This window comes from Mastigoproctus giganteus, chromosome 1 (assembly GCF_048544385.1).
Source record: "Mastigoproctus giganteus isolate SK-2022 chromosome 1, ASM4854438v1, whole genome shotgun sequence".
Classification (NCBI taxonomy): domain Eukaryota; kingdom Metazoa; phylum Arthropoda; class Arachnida; order Uropygi; family Thelyphonidae; genus Mastigoproctus; species Mastigoproctus giganteus.
Window position 1 is genome coordinate 170,494,909 of NC_143575.1, and position 25,513 is coordinate 170,520,421.

Consider the following 25,513-nt stretch of genomic DNA (forward strand, 5'->3'; position numbering starts at 1 on the left):
TTTGAATTATTGAATTCAGGTTTTTGACGCTCTACTGTATATGCATACTACACTATATTGCAGTATATATGAGGTTATTATTAATGTTTATATTGTTCCTTCCTTTTGTTAGTTGTTGGCACATCAGCTTCTTTGGCCATAATGCACCTCCCAAGGTTTTTGCATTTTACTGTGATCTAAGCCCGAGGCAGGATTCGAACCCACGACCTTTGGGTTGCCAGGCAGGCACTTGACCCACCTGGCTAGCCCGGTCGGCTGTTTATATTGTTAAATATAAACATTTAATTTTAGTAAATATTCATTTACTAAAATGAAACAGTTCAAATACTGTACAGCACTATTATAAAATACAATTTTTTTGAAAGATTTCAAGTGGTTTTGGAACAAATTAAGGCTTTCACGTGTATTTCATATTTACTTCAGTTTTGGTTTATGATTGTTAATTGAGGGATTAATGATTTTATTTTTGACAGTAATCCCACATTAATGTTCAGCTATGAAGTCAAAATAGGAAAATATTAATATTTAAAGGCATTTATGTACTTTTTTTTTCCATTTTCACTACAAACTTCTAAATTCCTTGAAAAAATTCATTCTAGATCACATTGAGAAATCCACTCGCATATGGGTTAATATAAATAGCAAAAAAATACATCAGTGCATTATTAAATAGTGTAATGTTAAAACTGGCAAAAAGCTATAGGGATAGAAGCAAAGTTTAAAATATAAAAGATAAATTAGGTGAATTTAACTGGATGATTTTAAAAACTGAACCATTAAATTTTTCAGCTTGCATGTTAATAACTGACTGATTATGAAAAATAACATATCTAGAAGTGTAGACTCATGATCATAACAATTATATATAGTCAATAAATAAGTACATGCTTGACTGTATAGTAAATTGTGTGTTGTATAATTGAATAAAAATTGAATACTTTTTAATAATAATAATATATATATATATATTTTTTTTTTAATGAAAATCCCCAGAACAAAAAATATCAGAACCTATAATACTTAGTACCATACATGGGTTCATAGTTGAGAAAAAGAAAGAAGATACTTGTTGAGGTCAGACTTGAATTTCTGTAGATTGTAATCAGTGACATGCTGATAAATTTTTAACTGGTTCGCCAAAAAAAACAAGACCACGAATGTGTGCATATATTTATTGTAAGTTTTACTGATTTACAATTTAGAATACAAAAATTTAAACAATAATAAAATATTCATTTTTTTTTTTATTGTAATTCCCATATAGCCAATTGTTTCGTACAAAACCTTTTCATTGTATTTTTCCAAGCTCTTGTATCCATAGCCAAACTACGGTTGTGATTCAACCATGATTTGACAAATGGAGTTGCATCCCAATTCTCTATTTTTCCCAATAAATTTATTGTCATTAAATCCAACATATGAAAATATCATAATTTTAGAAACGCAAGATCTTTTCCTGATGTCAAGCTTGGGAATGTCATTACGAGGAGCGGTATGAAAGTAATGCCTCCTATTTTTTTTTCCCTCAGAAAATTTAATTCCTACGACTATGCCTTTTACATAAATTAATTGCGCCTCCGTAGCCAGGTGGGAAGGAGCAGCAGTGCATAGCATTAGCATTAGCATTAGTAGAGGCATTTGATGCAAGAAAGCAAGCTTATGCAGCATCAGCCAAAAAAAAAAAAAAAAAAAACCCACTTCCACTTCACCCCTCTGTTCGTTCAAAATACCTGTCCAGCTGAGCCTTAAACTTATTTAGGCTATCAACCTCCACCACAAGGGATGGCAGTCTGTTCCACCAACCAACCACCCGCTGGCTAAAGGCAAATTTCCGCACGTCTATCCTACATCTGTCTTTCCTCAATTTGAATTTATGCCCTCTCAGGTGATTTTTCTGAGCTAGAGGAAGAATCCCATCAGCATTGAGCATGCTTAAACCATTCAAGGCTTTATACACCTCTATCAGATCACCTCGCTGGTGCCTAGTCTCCAGACACTGTAACTTGCAAAACTTAAGCCTTTCTTCGTAAGAGCACCCCTTTGTTCCATTCACTAATCTTGTTGCCCTTCTCTGTACTCGTTCCAGCAGCTCTACATCCTTCTTGAAATGAGGCCTCCAGACCTGTATACAGTACTCTAGGTGTGGCCTGACCATTGCCTTATACAATGGAATAATCACCTCCTTATCCCTGCTGGAAAAATTCCTGTATATCATTGACAATACTCCATGAGCTACTCTTGCAGCCCGTCTGCACTGCTCAGAGAACTTCATATCTGCCTGCACAATCACCCCCAAGTCCCTTTCATTCTCTACCACTGTCAGTGTAGTACCACAGAGTTGATACGTTGCTCTGGGGTTGCTTTTTCCCATGTGTAGTACTTTACATTTGTCAATGTTAAACTTCATTTGCCACCTCTCAGCCCATCCAATAAATCCACAAAAGCCCTGCTAGTGTGTGAGTAACCAGCCCCCAAATTCCAGTCAATATCTGGGAAATTAAAATCTCCCATTATAAGACTCTCTGATTTACTGGCCCACTCTATTTCCCTGTACAGTTCCTTATTATACTCATCAGAGTCATTAGGCCTATAGCACACTCCTACTCTCAATTTTGATCTCCCAATGCTTATGTAGGCGCCTCCGTAGCCAGGTGGGAAGGAGCAGCAGTGCGTAGCACACGCTTCTTGATTAGACCGGGGTTCGAGCCCGTCACCACCAAATATGGAGGATGCGGAAAGGTCAGGGAATGACCACCGCATATCCTGGAGCAATATGGCCTTAGTTGCTAATGCTCCTAAAAACCAAACAAAACAAAACCCAATGCTTATGTCACACCAAACTGACTCAACACTGCACTGTCCAGCGATGTCGACTGGCTTCACTTCCTTGGTTTTTATGTGTTTCTTAACTAATAGCATAACCCCTCCCCCCTTCCTATCCTGTCTATCCTTTCTGTAGACGTTGTACTCCCCAAATTGCATTTCTGCATCCCTTATATCTGTGTGACACCACGTCTCTGATATCCCAACAATATCTGCCTTTGATGTTTTGAGCAATACCTCAAATTCATCAAATTTATTTACTAAACTCCTAGCATTGGTGTACACGCAAGTATACCTGCACCTGTTTCTATTCTTAGCTACCCTAACACAACCCATGTGTTTACTTGTACCGCAATGGCTCCCAGCAGTCTCTGAAATACCATGCATCTTGTTTTTCAGGCTTCTGCTCATTCTAATAGAAGCAGTGCAAGAATCTCTTTCACCTCTGCCAGTGGCTACTGTCAATCTATTGGTCTTTGTCTCCCCCCAAGCTAGCAGTTTTCCGACCCACCTAACACTGCCTCGATAGCATCAGCAAATATTCTTGCACCCTTTCTATTTAAGTGTATCCCATCCCTGTAGAAGCAATCTCTCCTGTTAACAAGTACAGTCCAGGCTGAAAAAAATTCTACCCCTTGAGCCTTGCACAATCTTTCCAGGGCCAAATTGATCGACAAGGCTCTCATCATATACTCCCTCCTATCGTGTCTGGGCAGAATTGCAGACACTTTCAAATTCAACCCTAATTCTCGGCTTTTGTTCAACAGTGACCTGTACTTGTTAAGTAATTCTGCCGGTCTCCTACTCTTAATATCGTTAGTGCCAACGTGTACAACTATATCACCTTTTGTGCCCTTAAAAGATGATATTCGCTCTACAACGTCATCAACCTTTGCCCCTGGCAGACATACCCTGGTCCTGTTCACACGCTTCTTGATTAGACCGGGGTTCGAGCCCGTCACCACCAAATACAGAGGATACAGAAAGGTCAGGGAATGACCACCGCATATCCCGGAGCAATATGGCCTTAGTTGCTAATGCTCCTAAAAACCAAATAACAACAACAACATAAATTAATTCTGTCATTTATACACACACTGTTATTTTTCCACAAAGTCACCATAATTCATTTTCTATGCACTTCTCTGCCATCTCTAAGCCAGATGATATATTCCAACCCTGTAAAGTCCTTAAATCTTTCTCCAGCAGGCTTCATGAACACTGTTCTTGAGCTGGTCATCGTCCACAAAATGGGTTCCATGGAGTGCATTCTTCAGTGGGCCGAAGAGGTGATAGTCGGAAAGTGCAAGATCCGGACTATGAGAGGAGTGAGAGAGAACTGCACCTCAATTTTGCAATGGCCTCCATCGTGTGCAGACTGGTGTGGAGTCATGCACTGTCATAGAGAAGAACCTCGTTAAGGTTTTTGTCCGGTCGAACTCTACAGATGCGGTCCTTCAACTTTTTCACTATTTCTACATATCAATTTGGGTTGATTGTGGTGCCACACTCCAAGCAATCCACAAGCAAGACCTCATCTTTGTCCCAAAACACTGTCACCACAACTTTACCAACAGAAGACTGTCTTTTGAACTTCTTCTTGCATGGTGAATTTTGATGGTGCTACTTCAATTGTCTCTTCGTTTTAGGGTCATAATGGTGGACCCAGGTTTTTGTTACCTGTGACTATGTGTGAAAGAAAAATCTCTCATTCACTCTCATAGTGCTGGATAAGTTCCATACAGATGACTTTCCAGGCTTCTTTGTGCTCGCTAACACGAGCACAAAGGACCCACCAGGTGCAAACTTTGTTGAAGCCTGGTTACTTTTTGATGGTTATCACAGTAGGTTCCCCTATACCTACTCCATTGTGAAATTTATGTGTTGTGATGCGTGTTCCTCTTTGATCATAGTGTTGATCCATCTCTTGTTGTCTGTTGTCACTGACCAGCTATTTCAGGGCTTGTCAACAGTGTCACTTTGCCCATTCTTAAAGTGCCTTACCCAATGTCTAACTGTACCCTTCTGCAGTATTGTCACCATAAACATTTTTGAGACTTGTATGGATTTCGAAAGGTGTTACTTCTTCATTGGTAAGAAATTCAATCACTACTCTTCGCATGATACGTATATCTGCAGCATATGCCATTTTGAACTGTGTGCTACACTTACAAGACCAATCACAGCACTACTCAATATGGTGAAACTATAGACCTAGTGACCACTAAGTGACACGCAAAATGATCTACGGTGCCAAATTAGAAGGCATTACTTTTGTACATGCCCTTGTACCTTAAGAAGTGGTCCAGGAAAAATTAAGTGGATGTTTGTTGGAAATAATATTCCTATAAAATTATTATCGGAGATAATCCCTACACAGGTTGTTGCATAGGGAAGGGGAGTGGGAAAAGGAAAGAACAAAGGGTACTGAAATAAGCATGCCCTGGCTGGATTTTCAGTGTTACCATATACAAGCTTATCACCCAAATGCCACTAGCCATTGTGGATTGAAGTGCATGCCGTTCTACAGTTTATAGCCATTGTCAGTTTCACAACCAGCTTGCAAAATTCTTTGAATTTTAAAAATCAGCTTGTGCAAGCTGGCTCCAGCACACCACTGATTATAATTTTCAGGATATACTTGTGAAGGGAGGTGGTTCCAGAAAACGGAAGTTGAAAGAATAAATGAGGAAGTAGAAAAGTTCGTTCTATGAGTTTGAAGTTGGACAGTAAAGGGGTGCTGACTGATTGTGGCATGTGTTCAGACTGGTTTGGTAGAGCAAGGGGGAATTATAGAAGCCAATTCAGAAGAACAGTGTCCATTGAAGTATCTATAGAAAAGGCATGCAGCAGAAACAGAACGTCTATGAGACAGAGAATGGAGAGACTTGGTAGATGAGGCATTAATTAATCTAACTGCCTTCTTTTAATTGCTGTCTAGAAGATTGTGAGAAGTTATTGAGTCACTGCCTCAGATGTGGGAACAATATTCCACAGTAGAGTGGATTTGTGATTTGTACAGAGTTTTTTTAGATGCAGAGGAAGCAATATTTGTGATGTGACAAGTTAGGAGACAGCTGTCTATTATCATCCACAGTGAGATAGTAGAAAACTGGATACCCAATTATAAAATACAGTTAGTAAACCATAAGATGGAAGCTTATTCTGAAATCCTTTATGCAATCATGATCAAAAACCTTTGAAATGTCAAGAGCTACTGCTTGAGTTTCACCAAACCTTTCTGCTGAATTTGTGCACAGATGAGTAACATAAGTCAGTATATCGCCAGTGGATTGACACTGACAGAATCCATACTGGCGATCATTGATCAGATGGAAGGTTTCTAGATAGTTTAAGAGTTGGTGGTTAATAGATTTCTCCATTACTTTAGAAAGAGTAGAAGTGTAATGGGACGATAATTGGAAAGGAGGGATTTGTCACCCTTTTTAGTAACTGACTGGATATGCACAAATTTCCACGCAGAAGGAAACACCTCTGGAATAAGAAAGTGAAAAAAAGGCAACACAGAATAGAAGTATGCTCAGGAGCACAGTTTTTGAGAAGAAATATCATCAGGACTCTGGTGCTTTCTTGGCATCAGGACTGTTCAAAATTCTTCTTACATCCTTTTTACAGAAGACCATAGGAGGCATTGAATGGAATGTATTGGGAATGGTAGAAGGAGGTTTATCAAGATCATCAATACACAAGTTAGAAGAAAAGTAGGATGCTATCAGGTCAGCTTTATCTTTGGCTGAAGTGGCAATAGAACCATCTGATTTTGACAGAGGTGGAAAGAGAGATGGGCAAAAGTTTTGGCCAATAGCTTTGACAAGAGACCAGAATGCTCGACTACCATTTGGACACGAAGCAAGTTTTCTACTCTTAGCCTGTTCAAAATTTATTTTGGACTGATTAATAACTGCTTTACAATTGTTGCTTTAGTGTAGGCAGAAAATGAATGTGGTAATTTGGATGTAAGCCAATTATGATAGGCAACATTATCTTGAATAGCCTTAGCACATTTATTGGAAAACCAAGGAAGGTTTAAATAAAAGGATGAGATTTTAAGGTGGAGTGTGTAATAGAAGATTTCATCTCTACAAGAATAATTTCACTGACACAATCTGAACAAATGTTAACATCAGATTTGAAACAGTAATCCAACAAAGGAAAAGAATCTGGAAGATCATCCCGTTTTGTATTCTTTTAATGCCAAACAACACAAAATTGAGAATGGCTGCGAGAGAAAATGCTAGTTGTGATCTGAGTTGCACAGAGGACCATTCACCTCAGTTGTGTACTTAGAATGGTTGCTTGTGAGAAAAAGATCAAACATATTGGCTATTTGATTAGTATTGTCTGGTATTCTGGTTGGTTAATGAACAGTCTGTGTGAGGTTAGCAGTAGTACAGTCAGCAATAGTACAATACAAAATTAGTAATTTTGCAATTACTACTTAACTTGCATCTTGACCAGCTGGGTCCATGTGACTAGAGGACAGCAGCCAGCTGGAGTTTTTTTCAGTAAAATCACAAAGGAAAATTACCTCAGAAAAGTTGGACTGGAGAAAATCAAGTTTCAAAGAGAGGGAGTCAAAAAGTTCCAAGTGATTAGTTGTGGGAGAATGATAAAGACAACAGATGAATTTGACAGAATGTGGTAGAGAGATTTTAAGCTAGAGAAGACTGAAAAAAGGAGATCCCAAATTACTAATGACAGGAAATATCAGAGTGGACATATGCACAAGTACCACCTTTGATGAAAAAGGAATCATACAGTGAATAATTAGGACAATGAAATGAGCAATGGTTGAATCAACCTGTAATTGGGATTCTGTCAGAAAAAGTACATGAGATTTGGCAGACTGTGATTGGAGCTCTTGTATTTATGAAATGAATGAGGAAGTGTTTGGGAGATTTAGATATTTTTGCACATAAGTTTGTTCTATTATTTATATTTGACAATTCATGATGTATTCAGTAGTAAGAAAAGTTGGGGGGCATGTTGTTATGACGTAATTAAATTTTTGGATGTGGCATATACGTGGCAAGAATATACCCAGCTCCACTAATGTGGCCTCGACAATGTCCCCTGCATACACACTACTCTGACTCCCTCCAGTCACTATCTGGCAGCAAGATTATAGACTAGCGAATGTTTTGAAGCCTCTTAGAGAGTTTTCAATAGGTTTTGTCCTGTGGAATATCTAGTGGCCAGACTGCAAACACCGTTTTAGAGCTGTACCCTCAAAATATAAAGAAGATTCGCTATCAACATGGTGTCCATCATAACCTCAATAGACATCAATCGTATTGGTGGAAGAGATGAGGGGTTTCTGGAACTTTGCTCTGGAGACTAAACTTGAGTTCCACCACTTCAAGCCTCCAATAAGCAAAGTGCACCAGTTGATAGTAATCTACCACCTAGTATTGCCTGGTAACAGAGAGACAGGATACCATTTCTCCATATGGTGTGGGATGCCACACCTCAGTCCCTGCTTACGTTGGTTTCCACCTCGGTTGTCGCCTCCTGTATAAGGACTGTATTTCAGGACTTGCTCATGGGGGTTACACCCAGGGTCACTAACATTGTTACTAACTAACAGTTACCAAAGTGAAGGTGCAAGCATATGAGATAGCCTTTAATCAATCACACAATTTTTGGCCAAAGAGAAGTTTCATCTGCCTGTCTGAATAGGTTACTGTATGAACTGATTTTTGCCCCAAATCAGAGAGCTTTCTAACTGATGTTATAATGTTCCCATTCATGACAACCAAAGACCTAAGGAAATAAGTATAATGCAGTATTTCATAGCATTCCTGTAAAAAAATTTAAATGTGTTCAATGCAGTAAATCCATTTGTTATTGATTGCTAAAGTAACTATCTATGGAGGTGCAGAAAGAGTACAGTACAAATTAGTTGTAAGCTTTGTACAAGGTTAGCAAAACTGCACTGAACAGACATTTGATTTTCATTTGGTATAAGACTTTTTTTTAACTGTCCAATCTTTTGTGTGCTATGGTAAGAAGACATTTCATTCACAGCCCTAAAAAAACAGTGTATAGAGTATCACAAGAGGTTTGGTATAAGTCATTATAGCTGACAAGATGAGATGTCAAACATTTTGTGTGGGTGGACATATCTACTATAGTGACATAAGATAAAGAGTTACTTAAACATTTTGTGTTTAGTAACAAACAGTGCTGTAGTCATAAAATTAGCAGAAGGTATACTCTGTGAATGTTATGAAAAGGGAGTATGCTGCACATATCAAGCATATTCAAGAGGATATACATTGTATACCTGTGTATATATGTATACAGGGTGATTCACTACCAGTGCGACAAACTTGCAGGAGATGTAGGGGGCACAAAGACAAATCGGAATCACATAGCATTGCAGGTTCCGAAATGCCTTCGTCATGCGGTAGAGGACGTTGAACGGGAGGTCGCGTGAACAGCAATCCCGCTGGAAGTCAGCATTTGCGAACTGGTTCCCGAGGCAGTAGGATGGAAGAGTATTCAAACGTTGAACTGGCCGACATGCACCTCGCATATGGAGCTGCGGACTGTAATGGGTGCGCCGCTCTGCGCTTGTACCAGGAACGTTTCCCGTACAGGCGTGCTCCTCATCATACGATTTTCGCACGTGTGCACAGAAGGTTACGTGAGACTGATTGTTTCACGAGAGGTACCATGAATCGAGAGCGAACGACGAGGATGCCAGACAATGAGGAGAATGTCCTACGTCTTGCAGAAGGCAATCAGAGTACGAGTACTCGAGCGATAGGCCAACAATTGGGTATTTCCCAATCCACTGTATGGAGGATACTGTCAACAAACCAAATGAGTTCATACCATCTGCAACGCGTCCAATCATTGGAGCCTGCAGATTATCCACTCCGGAGGACATTTGCTACTTGGTTTCTTCAACAGAGTGCGGCAGACAGCGCATTTGCTGCATCCGTATTGTTCACGGATGAGGCAAGTTTCACAAGAGAGGGAACCTTCAATCAACATAACGCCCATTCGTGGGCATTGGAGAACCCCCATGGTACGCGAACACATGCAACTCAATGCCATTTCTCCGTCAATGTTTGGGCCGGCATTATTGGAGACCACCTCATTGGACCGTACCTTCTGCCCCCTCCTCTGGACGGTAGGGCATACTTGATCTTTCTACAGCAAGTCCTGCCCGAACTTATTGAAGAAGCACATGTTCCTCAGTCATTGCGCCGCTCAATGTGTTTCCAGCATGATGGGGGCTCCCCCACATTACACCAATGACGTCCGCCAACACCTAAACATTACATTTGGACAGCATTGGATAGGTCGTGGTGGTCTGGTTCATTGGCCTGCTAGATCGCCGGACCTATCATGCCTGGACTTCTGCTGGGGTCAAATGAAAACATTGGTGTACGAGACCCCCGTTGATTCAGTTGAAGACCTCGTCGCTCGCATCTCTGTAGCTGCCGGGGAGATTCGAGACACACCAGGAATCTTCCAGAACATTAGGGATTCCATGCGGCGGCGCTGTGAAGCCTGTGTGACTGCTTCTGGTCGAACTTTCGAACACCTTCTGTAGCATGGTTTTTGCCAATGTAAAACTTGTCATTAAAATGATTTCTGTTACACTAACGAGTTGCTGTTTCTGTTCTTTTTCTTTGCTGCTTTGTTCACGCGACCTCCCGCATGACAAAGGCATTTCGGACCCTGCAATGCTATGTGATTCCAATTCGTCTTTGTGCCCCCTACACCTCCTGCAAGTTTGTCGCACTGGTAGTGAATCACCCTGTGTGTGTATATATATATATATATATATATATACACACGTACTTAACTTATTTATACATTATTACTTATTAATTTATGGTACTACTGGGAGCATAGGTTTGTAGTGACCCCAACCAACCCGCTAGTTATATATAAATTTAGCCCAGGTATGGATAGCATTACATATAAAAATATATACCTTAGATACGTTTAAAAACAACAAATTAATGTAATTTTAAGAAAATGGAGAAAATTAGCAAAAGTTATGAAAATTAACATTCTCCCTCATGGCCATACCTCTGCTACTTCCTCAGGGACTTTGAGCAGACATATATCCATACTAGAGGAATGTATTATACATGCCCGTTTCTGTAAACTCTATACCAGTTTTGCTAGATTAACTTTAGGTAATTTCTCGGTGAATAATTTGGAATAATGAGGGTCAATTTTTATGTGTGTACTTAATTTTAAATAAACAGGGTGGTTTACGTATATGACAGTAAACTGTGATAGGAGATTCAAAGCCCCACGGGTATGTATCAGATTGAAATATCATAGTATCTCACCTCCATATCCTGTGGTGGTCAGTCTGAAAATGTTCAATTTTCCCATATTCATTATGTTTTACTATTTGTTGCTCAGACATACCAGGTTTTATCGTGGAATGATAGTTTACCTTGCCATAGGCAAAATCTAGGTAAAATGGCCCCCATTTGAACCCTAGGTTAATTGCGCATAGGCGAGGCTCGTCACCTATCTGTATGGTACCTGCATGTCCAAAACCAAATTCCCCACCAGCAGATTTATTAACACCATGAATGTAAATACATACGTCATCATCACCACGTACGTATATTGCATTCCACTAAAACGAGATTTATTTACAAGCACGGAATATAACGAGAAACAGCAGGGTTAATATTCACAATGAAAGAGGCTGTATATATTTGTAAATAGTTATCCCCAAGGGCACATACAGGGCCGTCATGCCTTAGAAAAGTGTTGCCAAGTCCACCCCCTACGGATAACATTTTTAATTTTAAGATCTATCATTTTAGTTAAATTTAATACTACCAAGTCAATTTATTTCTATTATTTTTCACTTTTGGATGAAATTGATATCATATTGTATCTGCTTCCCACAATAATACAAGCAAAAATATACAATTCCCCAAGCTTTCAATTACAATCAACATCCAGCCCACTCTCAGGAATGCAAAGAATTAGATTTTGCCTACAGCAAGGTAAACTATCATGCCATGGATAAAACCTGGTACGTCTGCACAACAAATAGTAAAACCTAATTAAGGTGGGAAAATTGAACATTTTCAGACTGACCACCACAGGATATGGAGGTGAGATACTATGATATTTCAATCTGATACATACCCATAGGGCTTTGAATCTCCTATCACAGTTTGCTGTCAAGTACATAAACCACCCTGTTTATTTAAAATTAAGTACATATATAAAAATTGACCCTCATTATTCCAAATTATTCGCTGAGAAATTACTTAAAGTTAACCTAGCAAAACTGGTATAGAGATTACAGAAATGGGTATGTATAATCATTCCTCTAGTATGGCTATATGTCTGCTCAAAGCCCCTGAGGAAGTAGCAGAGGTATGGCCAGGAGGGAGAATGTTAATTTTCACTAACTTTTGCTAATTTTCTCCATTTTCTTAAAATTACATTAATTTGTTGTTTTTAAATATATCTAAGGTATATATTTTTATATATAACGCTATCCATACCAGGGCTAGATTTATATATACCTAGCAGGTTGGTTGGGGTCACTACAAACCTATGCTCCCAGTAGTACCATAATTTAATAAGTAATAATGTATAAATAAGTTAAGTACGTATATAACCCAAATGCATATAATATATAATTGTCACAGGACAATAGCATTAACGTAGCAGCCATTACCCTCATTTACACTATTTAATATTAAAATCAAATTGTCTTTAGACAAAATTACAATATACAGGGTGATTCACTACCAGTGCGACAAACTTGCAGGAGGTGTAGGGGGCACAAAGACGAATCGGAATCACATAGCATTGCAGGGTCCAAAATGCCTTCGTCATGCGGTAGAGGACGTTGAACGGGAGGTCGCATGAACAGCGATCCCGCTGGAAGTCAGCATTTGCGAACTGTTTCTGTTGAAGAAACCAAGTAGCAAAAGTCCTCTGGAGTGGATAATCCACAGGCTCCAATGATTGGATGCATTGCAGATGGTATGAACTCATTTGGTTTGTTGACAGTATCCTCCATACAGTGGATTGGGAAATACCCAATCGTTGGCCTGTACTCGGATTTCCTTCTGCAAGACATAGGACATTCTCTTCATTGTCTGGCATCCTCGTCGTTCGCTCTCGATTCATGGTACCTCTTGTGAAACAACCAATCTCACGTAACCTTCTGTGCACACGTGCGAAAATCATATGATGAGGAGCACGCCTGTGCAGGAAACGTTCCTGGTACGAGCACAGAGCGGCGCGCCTGTTACAGTCCGCAGCTCCATACGCGAGGTGCATGTCGGCCAGTTCAACGTTTGAATACTCATCCATCCTACTGCCTCGGGAACTGGTTTGCAAATGCTGACTTCCAGCGGGATCGCTGTTCACGCGACCTCCTGTTCAACGTCCTCTATTGCATGACAAAGGCATTTTGGACTCTGAAATGCTATGTGATTCCGATTCATCTTTGTGCCCCCTACACCTCCTGCAAGTTTGTCGCACTGGTAGTGAATCACCCTGTATATATACACACATGGCATATTTACTTATACAGCATATATATTAAAAATAATAAAACTAAGTATTGGCTAAGAATCAAATTCTAATAAATTAATTTTTTAATTTTCAGTAAACATATTTGTTTTTTCAAGTCTTTCAAAAACCAGAAGGTATGTGCTGTTCACCTAAAAAAAAAAATCCAGAGGGTATACAGTGTGAGAATGTGGGAAGTGAAAAGCCCAGCACAGTTTTTGAATCTAAATCTCCCAAAGTTAATGCATTTTGTGCTGAAAGCTACAGAAAAGTGATCTATTCTTCTTCACAGAAAGAACAGTGACTGGTGCTGTGTATTTGGACATGCTGGCAAAGTATATAATCCCAGCAATGTGTTCTTCCAACACAGCAGCAACACCCCCCCCCCCTTTTTTGCATAAGGATATTGTAGGGTGCTTGGAATTTCCAGATCAATGGGCAGGGCATGTTCTCCCACCCCAACCGATAAAAATAACTTGAAGAACAGACACAATTTCAGCAGCAGTTTAATAGCACATCTGGCAAAGAGAGTTATTACCATTGGCAGGTGAGCACATTATTGCTGGAAGTCATAATGAAATATTGTACTTCGACTGCAATTTGGATTTATACTAATTTTCTTCCTGCATAATGTTTCTTCTATGTCTATGTAAACAATAAATTTTATGTGGCATCAAATGCATGAAGCAACTTTTGATTTTGTTTAATTGAAATTAATTTTTAATTAAATTAAATTCCGCCGTATATTCAAAGATACCGATATCACCCTCACATTTTCAACTTATAATAAACTCGGCTCATTATTTAATTCATACCAAGATACACAAAAATATCATATCAGCAATATGAAGAATAATATTTATCTAATTAAATGCCAACCTAATTGCAATCCATGTTACTTTGGTAGCACAACCTCAAAATACAGTTCTACTAAAACATCAAATACACGCGCCTACTATCATTACAACAGCTTTAGGACAGGCCAAACCAATACAGAACTAGCATCACATGTCCAATCTCACAACCACACCCCCTTAGTAGACTCAGCCATTCCCATTATCAAATTAAAATCCAGTTTTAAAATTTTCAAATATGAAGCTCTAGTCATAGAATGGTTCCGCCACCATTCTAATCTTCAAGTATTAAACACCAAACTACCCTACAACATTGCACTGGCTTGGAATCTCATGCACCAGAGATTTCCACATGTATTCAGGAGCATCACGGAAACTTAGCTTTCTTAAATATGCGTTCACTCTTATCCCATCATTGCCAACTGAAGACGTGAATAACGAAAGCCACTTGTTACGGCTATTGGCCTTAAGTGTTAACCACATAACTCCTATTATTTCAACTTTAATATTGACAACCAAGGACGAAGACGTGCACTTTTACTTCCTTGCGCATATTTTAAAATTCTGTTTTTAAAATTCTAAACTTACTTACTCCAACTTAAATTAAAAATTATCACCCACCTTATTCAAACATCAATTGCAGATTATATAAAAAGTTAAGTACCATAATAAATTAAGCCATGCTATCATATTGAGTCAATTATAAATGGTATTTTAAGAAATCTACAATTATCGAATTAAATTAAATATTAATTAAAACTATTTTGATTATTAATGTTAATAGGATTTTGAAAATTCTCTTTGTGCTCATTTTCAATAATTTTAATATTTCTTTTTAGGATGGGCAGTCCAAGACAATTCGGCAATTTCATTTCATAGACTGGCCTGAACAAGGTGTGCCAAAATCTGGAGAGGGCTTTATAGAGTTCATAGGTCAGGTTCATAAAACAAAAGAGCAATTTGGCCAGGAAGGTCCAATCACGGTTCATTGTAGGTATGTTAACATTTGATAGAGGTGTGCCTCTTATTTGAATGCAGCAGTAGTAATGACAAATGATGCAAGAATGCAAGCTTATATAGCATCCACCAAAAAAAAAAACTCTACACATTTCTCCCATCCATACCCACCAAGAATTTGTCTAGTTCTTCCTTGGATTTTTTTTAAACCACCTGCTCACTGAAGGCAAACTTCCAGACATCTATCCTGCAACCATCCTTCCTCAACTTAAATTTATGCTCCCTCTGTGTAGTCTCAGCAAGAGAGAGAATGCCATTCACATTCAGCTTACTCAATCCATTCAAAGCCTTAAACACCTCAATCAGAACATCCCGTCTCTAAAAGCTACAATTTGCAGAACTAAAGCCTTTCTAAGTAAGAGCACAATTTTGTTCCCTTTCACCAATCTGGTTGCCCTTTTCTGTACCCATTCCCACAGATCTACATCCTTCCCAAAGTGAGGCATCCAGACCTGTATACAATACTCAAGATGTGATTTGTACAAACAGATAATCACCTCCTTATCCCAACTAGCAAGTTTTTGTATATCATTGAAAAAACCCCATGAGAGTTTCTGGCAGAATATCTGCACTGCTCAGATTATTCATATCTGACTGCACAATTACCCTCAGTTCTTTTTCATTTTCCATTACCCTGAGTGTAGTACCGCACAGTTGGCAAGTTGCTCTGCGATTACTGCTATCCACATATAGCACCCCCCCATCAACCCAGTTTTCCAAGATCTTGTTGCAGTAGCTCACCCTGATTACTGTCATTAGCCACCTTGCCAACCTTTTTATCATCTGCAAACTTTGACATTAAGTCTGATATACCTTCATTAACAAATATTGAAAACAACAATGGACCAAGCACTGAACCCTGGAGAATTCCACTGATAACATTAGTCCATGAAGAGCAGTGACCATTGATAACCACTCTGTCTTCTTCCACTTAACCATCCCTTTATCTACAGCAGTTACTTGCCCTTAATGCCACATTGCTACAGTTTATACAGCAGTCTTTTATATGCAACAATATGTAAGTCATAAAAAAATGAAAGCATAAATATGTCATTTTTAAGTTTAATAATATTAACACACTGATGTATGAATTATCCTCCATGTCAATGAATCTCGTCAGTAGTCTAAGGTACCCCAGGGGCTCACCTCTGGTGAGTATGGGTTTGGCACACCCAGGGTTCTGAGCTGGATATCATCATTTTTCTCTTTCTTGGTGATTCCCTTCTACTTCTGACTCTTTCTCTCTCAGGGTAACTTGGAAATTTTTTTTGGCTGGTGCAGCATATGTCTCAGGCTTCCTTGCACTATTGGATGTCTAGTAATAATAATAATCCGTGTGAATATAATTATGAGTATATAGTTCATATAAATATAACCTGCAGCATTTCATAATTCTTATTTATTGTTTTTTAGATCGGTACCACTAAACATGTGGTTATGTTCTTAGTTGAGAAGTATATTAAGGCAGCACATCCAGTCGACTTGAGTGACCAGTCCAACATTGAATCAGTTTGGTGTAATATACGCACACTGGGAAAACAAAATTGAGAGTAGGCGTGTATTATAGGCCTAATGATCTTGATAAGCTATATAAATAAAATTGACCAGTAAATCAGAATGTCTTATAATGGGTGATTCCAGATGTTGACTGAAATTTAGCAGTTGGTCACTTATGCAATAGCAAGACATTTGTGGATTTATTTGATGACTCTTTTCTACAGCAGCATGTTAGAGAGGCATCAACAGGAAGCAATACTCTTGATTTGGTTATCAGCAATAATTTTTCCTGCATTAAGAATCTGCAGGTAAGAGACCCACTGAGTAGCAGCGATCACAATGTACTAACATGGAATTTAATTAAAGGCACAACTACTGTAAAGGCAAAGGCTTTTGCTTTCGTAATGGTGACTACAGTGGACTCAGTTTTTAAATTCTATGCAGTGGGACCAACTGATGATGTTACCAACAGCAAAATCTAAATGGAAAGCATTTAGGGAAGTAATCATAGAAGGTACTAGGCTTTTCATACCATGAAGAAATACTGTTCAAAGCTTAGACCTAAATGGATGTCAGATGAACAAATTGGCAGAGAAGAAAAGTGTATGGATGCATATAAATTATCAAGTGATACAGAAGCCTATGGTATATATAAATTAGTCTGTACTCAAGTCACAAAGGAAGTTAGGCAAGCTTATTGGAAAGTCTCTGCAAAGAAAAGCAGTAAAGACTTCTATGCTTATATTAACAGTAGAAGGAAGGGATTGAATCACATTAGGCTGTTTGATATCAATGGGTGAACTGTTGATAACCCTGCTTGGGTTGTTGACAAATTGAATAGGAATTCTGCATCTATATTCACAGATGAAGAATTCTTTAAAGGAGGTAATGCCAGAAGTTTACCGAACTCTAATGGGGAGCTAAATAACCTTAGATAACTGAAAGGAAAGTGAAAGAAATATTGCGCAAGCTGAACTTTAAAAAAAAAAGGTGCCTGGGATAGATTAAAATTATCCAATTATATTAAGGAAGGCAGACAGGAGGTAAGCAAACCCTTAGCCATAATTATTTTAGATTCAGGGAAGGTCCCTATGGACTGGAGATGTTAGAATGTATTCCCAATTCATAAAGGGGGATCAAAAGGTGACATGAGTAATTACAGAGCTGTATGCTTAATGTCCCTTCGATGGAAAATAATAGAGTAATTGGTTAAAGAAGTAATGCAGGACCATCTGAACAGGAATTCAATTCTACTGCATTCACAGCATGGATTTGTTAAAGGGTGGTCTTGTTTAACGAACCTGATGGGTTACTATGATGTAGTGATCAATCTGAACTGGAACTAAAGTTAACTGGATGCAAAAAATAATTTTGACATCATATACCTGGATTTCAGGAAGGCTTTAGATACTGTTGCACATAAAACTCTGTACAAACTGGAGCAATGTGGCATTAAGGGCAAGTTACTGCTATGGATAAAGGGACGTTTAAATGGAAGACAGTGGTTATCAATGGGCACTTCTCTTTGTGGATTGATGTTATTAGTGGAGTTCTCTAGGGTTCGGTGCTGGGTCCATTGTTGTTTTCAATATTTATCAATGATATTGATGAAGGTATATCAGGCTTAATGTCTAAGTTTGCAGTAATACAAAGGTTGGCAGGGTGGTTAATTATTATTATTATTATTAGCCATATGGTACAAGGAAGCCTGAGGCTTATGCTGCACCGGCCAAAAAAAAAATTCCCTATTACCTTGAGAGACAGAGAGAAGTAGAAAGGAATCACCAAGAAAGAAAAGAATGATGATATCCAGCTCAGGACCCTGGGTGTGCCAAGCCCATACTCACCAGATGTGAGCCCCTGGAGGTAAATGACAGTGATCAGGTTGGCAGGGTTGAGCTACTGCAACAAGATCTAGGAAAATTAGGTCGATGAGCTGAGAACCATTGACAAATGCAAGGTAAGGTACTGCATATGGGTAGCAGTAATCCCAGAATAACTTATCAATTGAGTGGTACTGCACTCAGGGTAGTGGAAAATGAAAGAAAAACCTGGGGATTAATTGTGCAGTCAGATATAAAATTCCCTGAACAGTGCAGACATTCTGCCAGGACAGCTCATGGGGTTTTGTCAATGAGATACAGAAACTTTGCTAGCAGGGGTAAGGAGATGACTATCTCCTTGTACAATGTCATGGTTAGCCTGCATCTTGAGTACTGTATACAGATCTGGAGGCATCGCTTTAGAAAGTATATAGATATGCTGGAATGGATGCAAAGAATGGCGAGAGTGACGAAGGGAACAGAAGGGTGCTCCTACCTAAAAATGCTTCAGTTCTGCAAATTGCATTACTGGGACCTGTGGGGAGATCTACTGAGGTGTTTTAGGCATTTAATAGATTCAATAAACTAAATATTAATGACATTCTTCCTCTTGCTGAGAATACACACACAAGGGGTCATAAATTTTAGTAGAGTAAAGATGGTTGCAGGATAGATGTGTGGAAATCTGCCTCCAGCAGCATGTTGTTGATTTTTGGAATAAGCTTTCATCTATTTTTGTGGAAGTGGATGGTTTGAATTCTAAGAACTAGACAAATTCTTGGAGGATGTGGTTGGGTAAAGTATGTTTTTCTTTCTTTTTTTTTTTTTTTTTGGCTGATGCTATATAAGCTTGCTTTTTTTTTTTGCATCATTTGCTACTGCTACTACTGCACAAACTTAAAATAACTTTGATGAGCTGAATGCAATATTGTGCCTGTTCTATACTTAAAAATTTGTCAGCGGAGGTTTCTACTTTGATATTTTTTTGATGTCCCTGTATAGTGTGAAGCCCATACCTAAGGTTCATTCTCTACCAATGTCAATTACTTTTTGACTTATTTTATGTGCCTCAAACCTGTTTAAGGTTCTAGAGAAAGCCTCACTACCTATTCTGAAAAAAAAAAAACTATCAGATAGGCCTCTGCAAATCCACTCTGAAATAAAAATCATTCTGTTATGACCAACATGCTCTCATTTATCTCAATGGATCAATAGTTTAAAAAAAAAAAAAAAGTTAAACTGCAGCCATCATCAGTCCACTGCAGGATGGAAGCTTCCTCAGTGATTCATGTTGAGGGAAATGGACCATAATCTGCCACGCTGATCCTATGCAGCTTGGCAGATTGACTGTATTTAGCAGTTAGGAACTTAAATCCTGGTCCACTGATAGTGCATGTGCTACTGCACTCCCACTCCTGACCAATTGGCTAGGTAGGATCAATAGTAATTGACTAATTCTCAGTGCATTTCAAGACAATGCTGAAATTGCTGTCACCTATCTGAATCTCAAATCTTTTCATTCTGTTGACATATCAGTGATCCTACTATTATATTTTTGGGTATATTCTCTCATTCTCGCAGCCTTTTCTCTGTGAATGGATACTCTATAGCAGATTATATCAAGCCAATTACATGTATTAGTTCTACTGCAGTTTCTGCCAAACTAAATGTTTCAGCATTTAGTATTAATACAGAGCTGATTGAAGAATGCAGGCATATATAGCATCTGCCTAAAAAAGGAAAAAGACAACACTTCCCATATCACTTGTCTATTACTTCTAACAGTTTTTCTAGTTTTCCTTGAATTTATTCAAAGTACCCACTTCTACAACACCAGATGGGAGATCATTCCAACAATCAGCCCCCTGCTGGCTAAAGGCAAATTTCTGCACACCCTGCAACCATCCTTCTTCACTTTGAATTTGTGACCCCCACCCACATGTGTAATCCAACAAGATAAAGGATTCCATCCATATTGAACTTAACTAATCAATTCAAAGCTTTAAACACCACAATCAACTGCCTAGTCTTCATGTGCAGCAGTTTTCAGAACTAAAGGCTCTCCTAGTAACAGTACTCTTTTGTTGCTTTCACTAATCTTATTGTTCCTCTCTGCACCATTCCAATTTTAGGAAGAATGATCCACATTCTTCCTAAAATTGGGCCTCCAGAGCTGTATGCAATACTCTAGTTGTGGTCTGATCACTGCCTTATACAATGGGATAATTACCTCCTTATCCCTGCTGGCAAAATTCTTGTCATTGACAAAACCCCATGAGCCCTCCTGGCAACCTGTCTGCACTGCTCAGAGGACTTCATATCTGACTGCACAATTATCCCAGGTCTTTTTCATTCTCTGTCTCTGAGTGTGTACTACACAGTTGGTACATTAATCTGGGATTACTGTTACCCATATGAAATATCTTGCATTGGTTGATATTAGACTTCAATTTCCATTTATCAGCCCATCGAACTAATTTTCAGAGATCCTGTAGTAGCTCATCCTGATTATTATTATCCACCCTGCCAACCTTTGTATTATCTGCAAACTTAAACATTAAGCATGATATACCTTAATAAATATCATTATTGAATATTGAAAAGAACAGTGGGCCCAGTACAAAACCCTGGGGACTTCACTAATAACATTAGTCCAAGAGCAGGGTCTGTTGATAACCACCCTGTCTTCTCCCATTCAACTACTCCTTTATCCATAGCAGTGACTTGTCCTTAATGCCAAACTGCTCCAATTTGTAAAGTAGCCTTTTATGTGTGATAATATCAAAAGCTTTTCTGAAATCAAAATTATATTTTGCATTCTGTACCTTTGTCATTGTGTCATAGTATCCAGTCAGATTGGTCAGACAAGATCACCCCTTAACAAATCTATGCTGTGCCTGCAGTATAACTGCCTTACTTCTTTAACTACTGACTCCATTATTTTTACCTGGAATAGAAGTCAGTCTAACTTCACATATCTCCAGTCCACAGGGCCTCCTCTGAATAGAAAGATGCTCTGATAATCATGGTTAAAGTTAGCTTACCTCTTTTGCTGCCTCCCCTAATGTAACTGGATAGATCCCATCCACCAGTGCCCTTTTTACATTTAGCTTCAACAATTTCTCCTCCGCTTTCCTCTCAGCTATCATAAAATCATTCAACTCCGTGTTAGAATTGACACACTTCTGGCATCCCTTTTCCTAAAAACTTCATGTATGAATGTAGATGCAAAATAATTGTTCAGTTTCTCAGAATAATCAACGGTTAAACCATATCTAGTGGATCAATGTGATTCATCCCTCCTGTGTTTACATAAATAAAGAAGTCTTTACTGCTTTTCTCTCCTTCCAATGGAAGTCTCAATCCAATAAACTAAGCTTAAATAACTTCCCTTAATTCCATGGATGCATAATGCAGTCAGATGTGTTTGATCACACTGATCTTTTTGAATCGTTTTGACACTAAGGTAAGTTTTCACAATCATTTAGATGCTCATCACCTTGAGAAACTATGCAGAAAAAGCATGGGTGTTTTCTGTGGCCTCCACAATTATGAAACCGCTGTACATGTCAGAAAACTGATTAAACTGTAGCTCTTTGTCCTATAAATTTAGCCAAATTCTAACTCTTAAACATTATAAATGATCCCTGTCAACTCTAGCATTCTCTGTTTGGTCTATTGTAGAGCTTGTATAAAAAATCTATGTATAGAAAATTTGATCTTGTTAGCATTTTTATAAATTATTTTGGGAAAGTGATAAAGGTTGTTATTATTATTATTAGCTATATGGCGCAAGGAAGCCTGAGGCTAATGCTGCACCAGCTAAAAAAAAAAATTCCAGAGTCACCCTAAGAGAGAGAGAGAGAGAGAGAGAGAGAGAGAGAGAGAGAGAGAGAGAGAGAGAGAGAGAGAGACAAAAGTAGAAGGGAATCACCAAGAAAGAGAAGAATGATGATATCGAGCTCAGGACCCTAATGTGTGCCAAGCCCATACTCACCAGATGTGAGCAGTATTTCTTAAGAGAATACTGTGAATGTAAGTCTACTAGAATATGTTTAACTGTAGCTGTGATGAACTTTGCATATATAGAGGATGATCATCCCCTGCAAGTAGAAACAAGTGAGTTAGATGATTATGTCCTATTTGTGCCCTTGCCAACACTACCTCTTATTATCTATTTTATATAAAGCTGGAATGCTGTGGTTGCAACTCCTTGGTCTGCATGCTCATTCTTCCTGGATTCTGTGGCATGTCAGCATGATCAGGAATACAACTGAAACCAACAGAATGGTTGTTATTAAATAAATGATTTAAAAGACCTGATTTGTTAAGTTGTTGAATGTTCCAGGTTTTCTCAGATGCTGTTGGAAGTTTATCTAAATTTACAGAGAGACTGGACTAGTACTTGAAAGAATAGATGGATGAATGGAAGTGAAGAAGATAACATTGATTGCTCTTCTCTCTTTTCTTTATCTCTGATGCTACATAAACTTGCATCATTTTTATTATACTAATCTGAAGGCATAACAAATCAGAGTATTGTAATTTTCTGTGCAGACACAGAATGCACAATACTGCTGTTATGGCAGGCCACAGCCACTGCAAAGGGCATTGCTACAGTATTAAGATAAAAAGCAAAGGGGATACACTGCTCATCTACACACACATGACAGGGCATAAATCCAAGTTGAGGAAGGATGATTGCAGGATAGATATGTGGAAGTTTATTGTCAGCCAGCAGGTGGTTAATTGTTGGAACAAACTTGGGGAGTACAATGTGTACAGAAAGGATAGACAGGATAGAAAGGGAGGTGTTATGCTGTTAATTAAGAACAACATAAAATCAAAAGAAGTGCATCCAGTTGATATAGATGAACAGTGCACTGTTGAGTCAGTTTGGTGTGACATAAGCACTGCGAAAGCAAAAATAAGAGTAGGAGTGTGTTATAGGCCTAATGACTCGAATGAGTACAATGAACAATTGTACAGAGAAATAGAGTGGGCTAGTAAATCGGAATGTCTTATAATGGGGGATTTTAACTTCCCAGATATTGACTGGAACTTGTGGGTTGGTCACTCACACACTAGTCAGACTTTTGTGGATTTATTGGATGATTGTTTTCTGCAGCAGCATGTTCGAGAGGCAACCAGAGAAAGTAATACTCTTGATCTGGTTATCAGCAGTGATCATTCGTGCATTAAGAATTTGCACATAAAGGAACCACTAGGTGGCAGTGATCACAGTGTATTGATGTGGGATTTACTTAAAGATTTAATTACCATTAGGGGTAAAGGAAAGGGTTTTTTGCTTCCGTAAAGGTGAGTACAGTAGTCTCAGACAGTTTTTAAATTCTATACAGTGGGATCAACTAACGATGTTACCAACAGTAAATTCTAAGTGGGAAGCATTCAAGGAATTAATCGTGGATGCTACTAAAAGTTTCATACCTATTAAGAAATATTGTTCAAGGTTTAGGCCTAAATGGTTATCTAATGAACTAATGAGACTTGTAACAGAGAAGAAAAATGCATGGGATGCATATAAATTATCAAGCGACTCAGAAGCCTATGGCAGATATAAGCTAGTCTGTAATCAGGTCACAAAGGAGGTTAGGCAGGCGAAGGCAGATTACGAGAAATCCCTGGCAAAAGATGCTAAGAAAAACAGCAAGGATTTCTTTACTTATATAAATTCTAAATTGATTGGTCCACTTGAATCTGATTGGTCCACTTGACATCGATGGTTCGACTGTTGATGATCCTGCTCAGATAGCAAACAAACTGAATGAGTATTTTGCATCTACATTCACACATGAGGAATTTTTAAGGTTTGAAAATGGCAGGTTATCAAATTGTAGCAGGATACTTAATGATTTTGTAATAACTGAAAGCAAAGTGGAGGAGAAATTGTTGAAGTTAAACATAAGAAAAGCACCTGGGGTGGATGGGATCTATCCAGTTATATTAAAGGAGGCTGCAAAGCAACTAAGCAAACCCTTAGCCACAATTCTGAGAGCATCCTTGGACTCAGGGGAGGTTCCCACGGACTGGAGATGTGCAAATGTATCCCCAATTCACAAAGGGGATCGAAGGGTGACACGAGTAATTACAGACCAGTTATTTTAACTTCTGTTCCAGGTAAAATAATGGAGTCACTGGTTAAAGATGCATTGAAGGATCATCTAGACAAGACTGCAGCAATAATTCAGACACAGCATGGGTTTGTTAAGGGAAAGTCTTGTCTGACAAATTTGATAGGATATTATGATGTGGTTACAAAGGAACTGGATGCAAAAAATAATTTTGATATCATATATTTGGACTTCAGGAAAGCTTTTGACACTGTTGCGCATGGAAGACTATTGTACAAATTGGAGCAGAATGGTATTAAGGGTAAGTTGCTACAATGGATAAAAGCATGGTTAAGTGCGAGAAGACAGAGGGTGGTAATCAATGGGTGCTGCTCTTCGGGGACTAATGTTATTAGTGGTGTCCCACAGGGTCCACTGTTGTTTTGTATATTTATCAATGATATTTATGAAGGTATATCAGGCTTAATGTCGAAGTTTGCAGATGATACAAAGGTTGGCAGGGTTTTTAATGACAGTAATGGCAGTGTGCTACTGCAACAGGATCTAGATAATTTGGGCAGATGGGCTAAGAAGTGGCAACTGAAGTTTAACCTTGACAAATGCAAAGTACTGCATATGGGTAGAAGTAACCCCAGAGAAACGTACCAACTGTGTGGTACTACGCTTTAGGTGGTAGAAAATGAAAAAGACCTGGGAGTAATTGTGCAGTCAGATATGAAGTTTTCTGAGCAATGCAGACAGGCTGCCAGGGCAGGTCATGAGGTTTTGTCAATGATATATAGGAATTTTGCTAGCAAGGAGAAGGAGGTGATTGTTCCTCTGTATAAGGCAGTGGTCAGGCCACGCCTTGAGTACT

At 38.6% G+C, this 25,513-nt stretch overlaps 1 protein-coding gene across 11 annotated transcripts in view; it reads left to right on the forward strand.

Moving 5' to 3' along the window:
* Nucleotides 1–25,513, forward strand: part of LOC150091249 (tyrosine-protein phosphatase Lar-like) — a 1,641,114-nt gene that overhangs the window by 1,595,892 nt on the left and 19,709 nt on the right. For all 11 annotated transcript variants that reach the window (XM_090374921.1, XM_090374965.1, XM_090374991.1 and 8 more), the window contains one exon: nt 15,068–15,222. In XM_090374921.1, the coding sequence (XP_090231047.1) occupies nt 15,068–15,222 (155 nt within the window). The remainder of the gene's footprint in view (nt 1–15,067; nt 15,223–25,513) is intronic.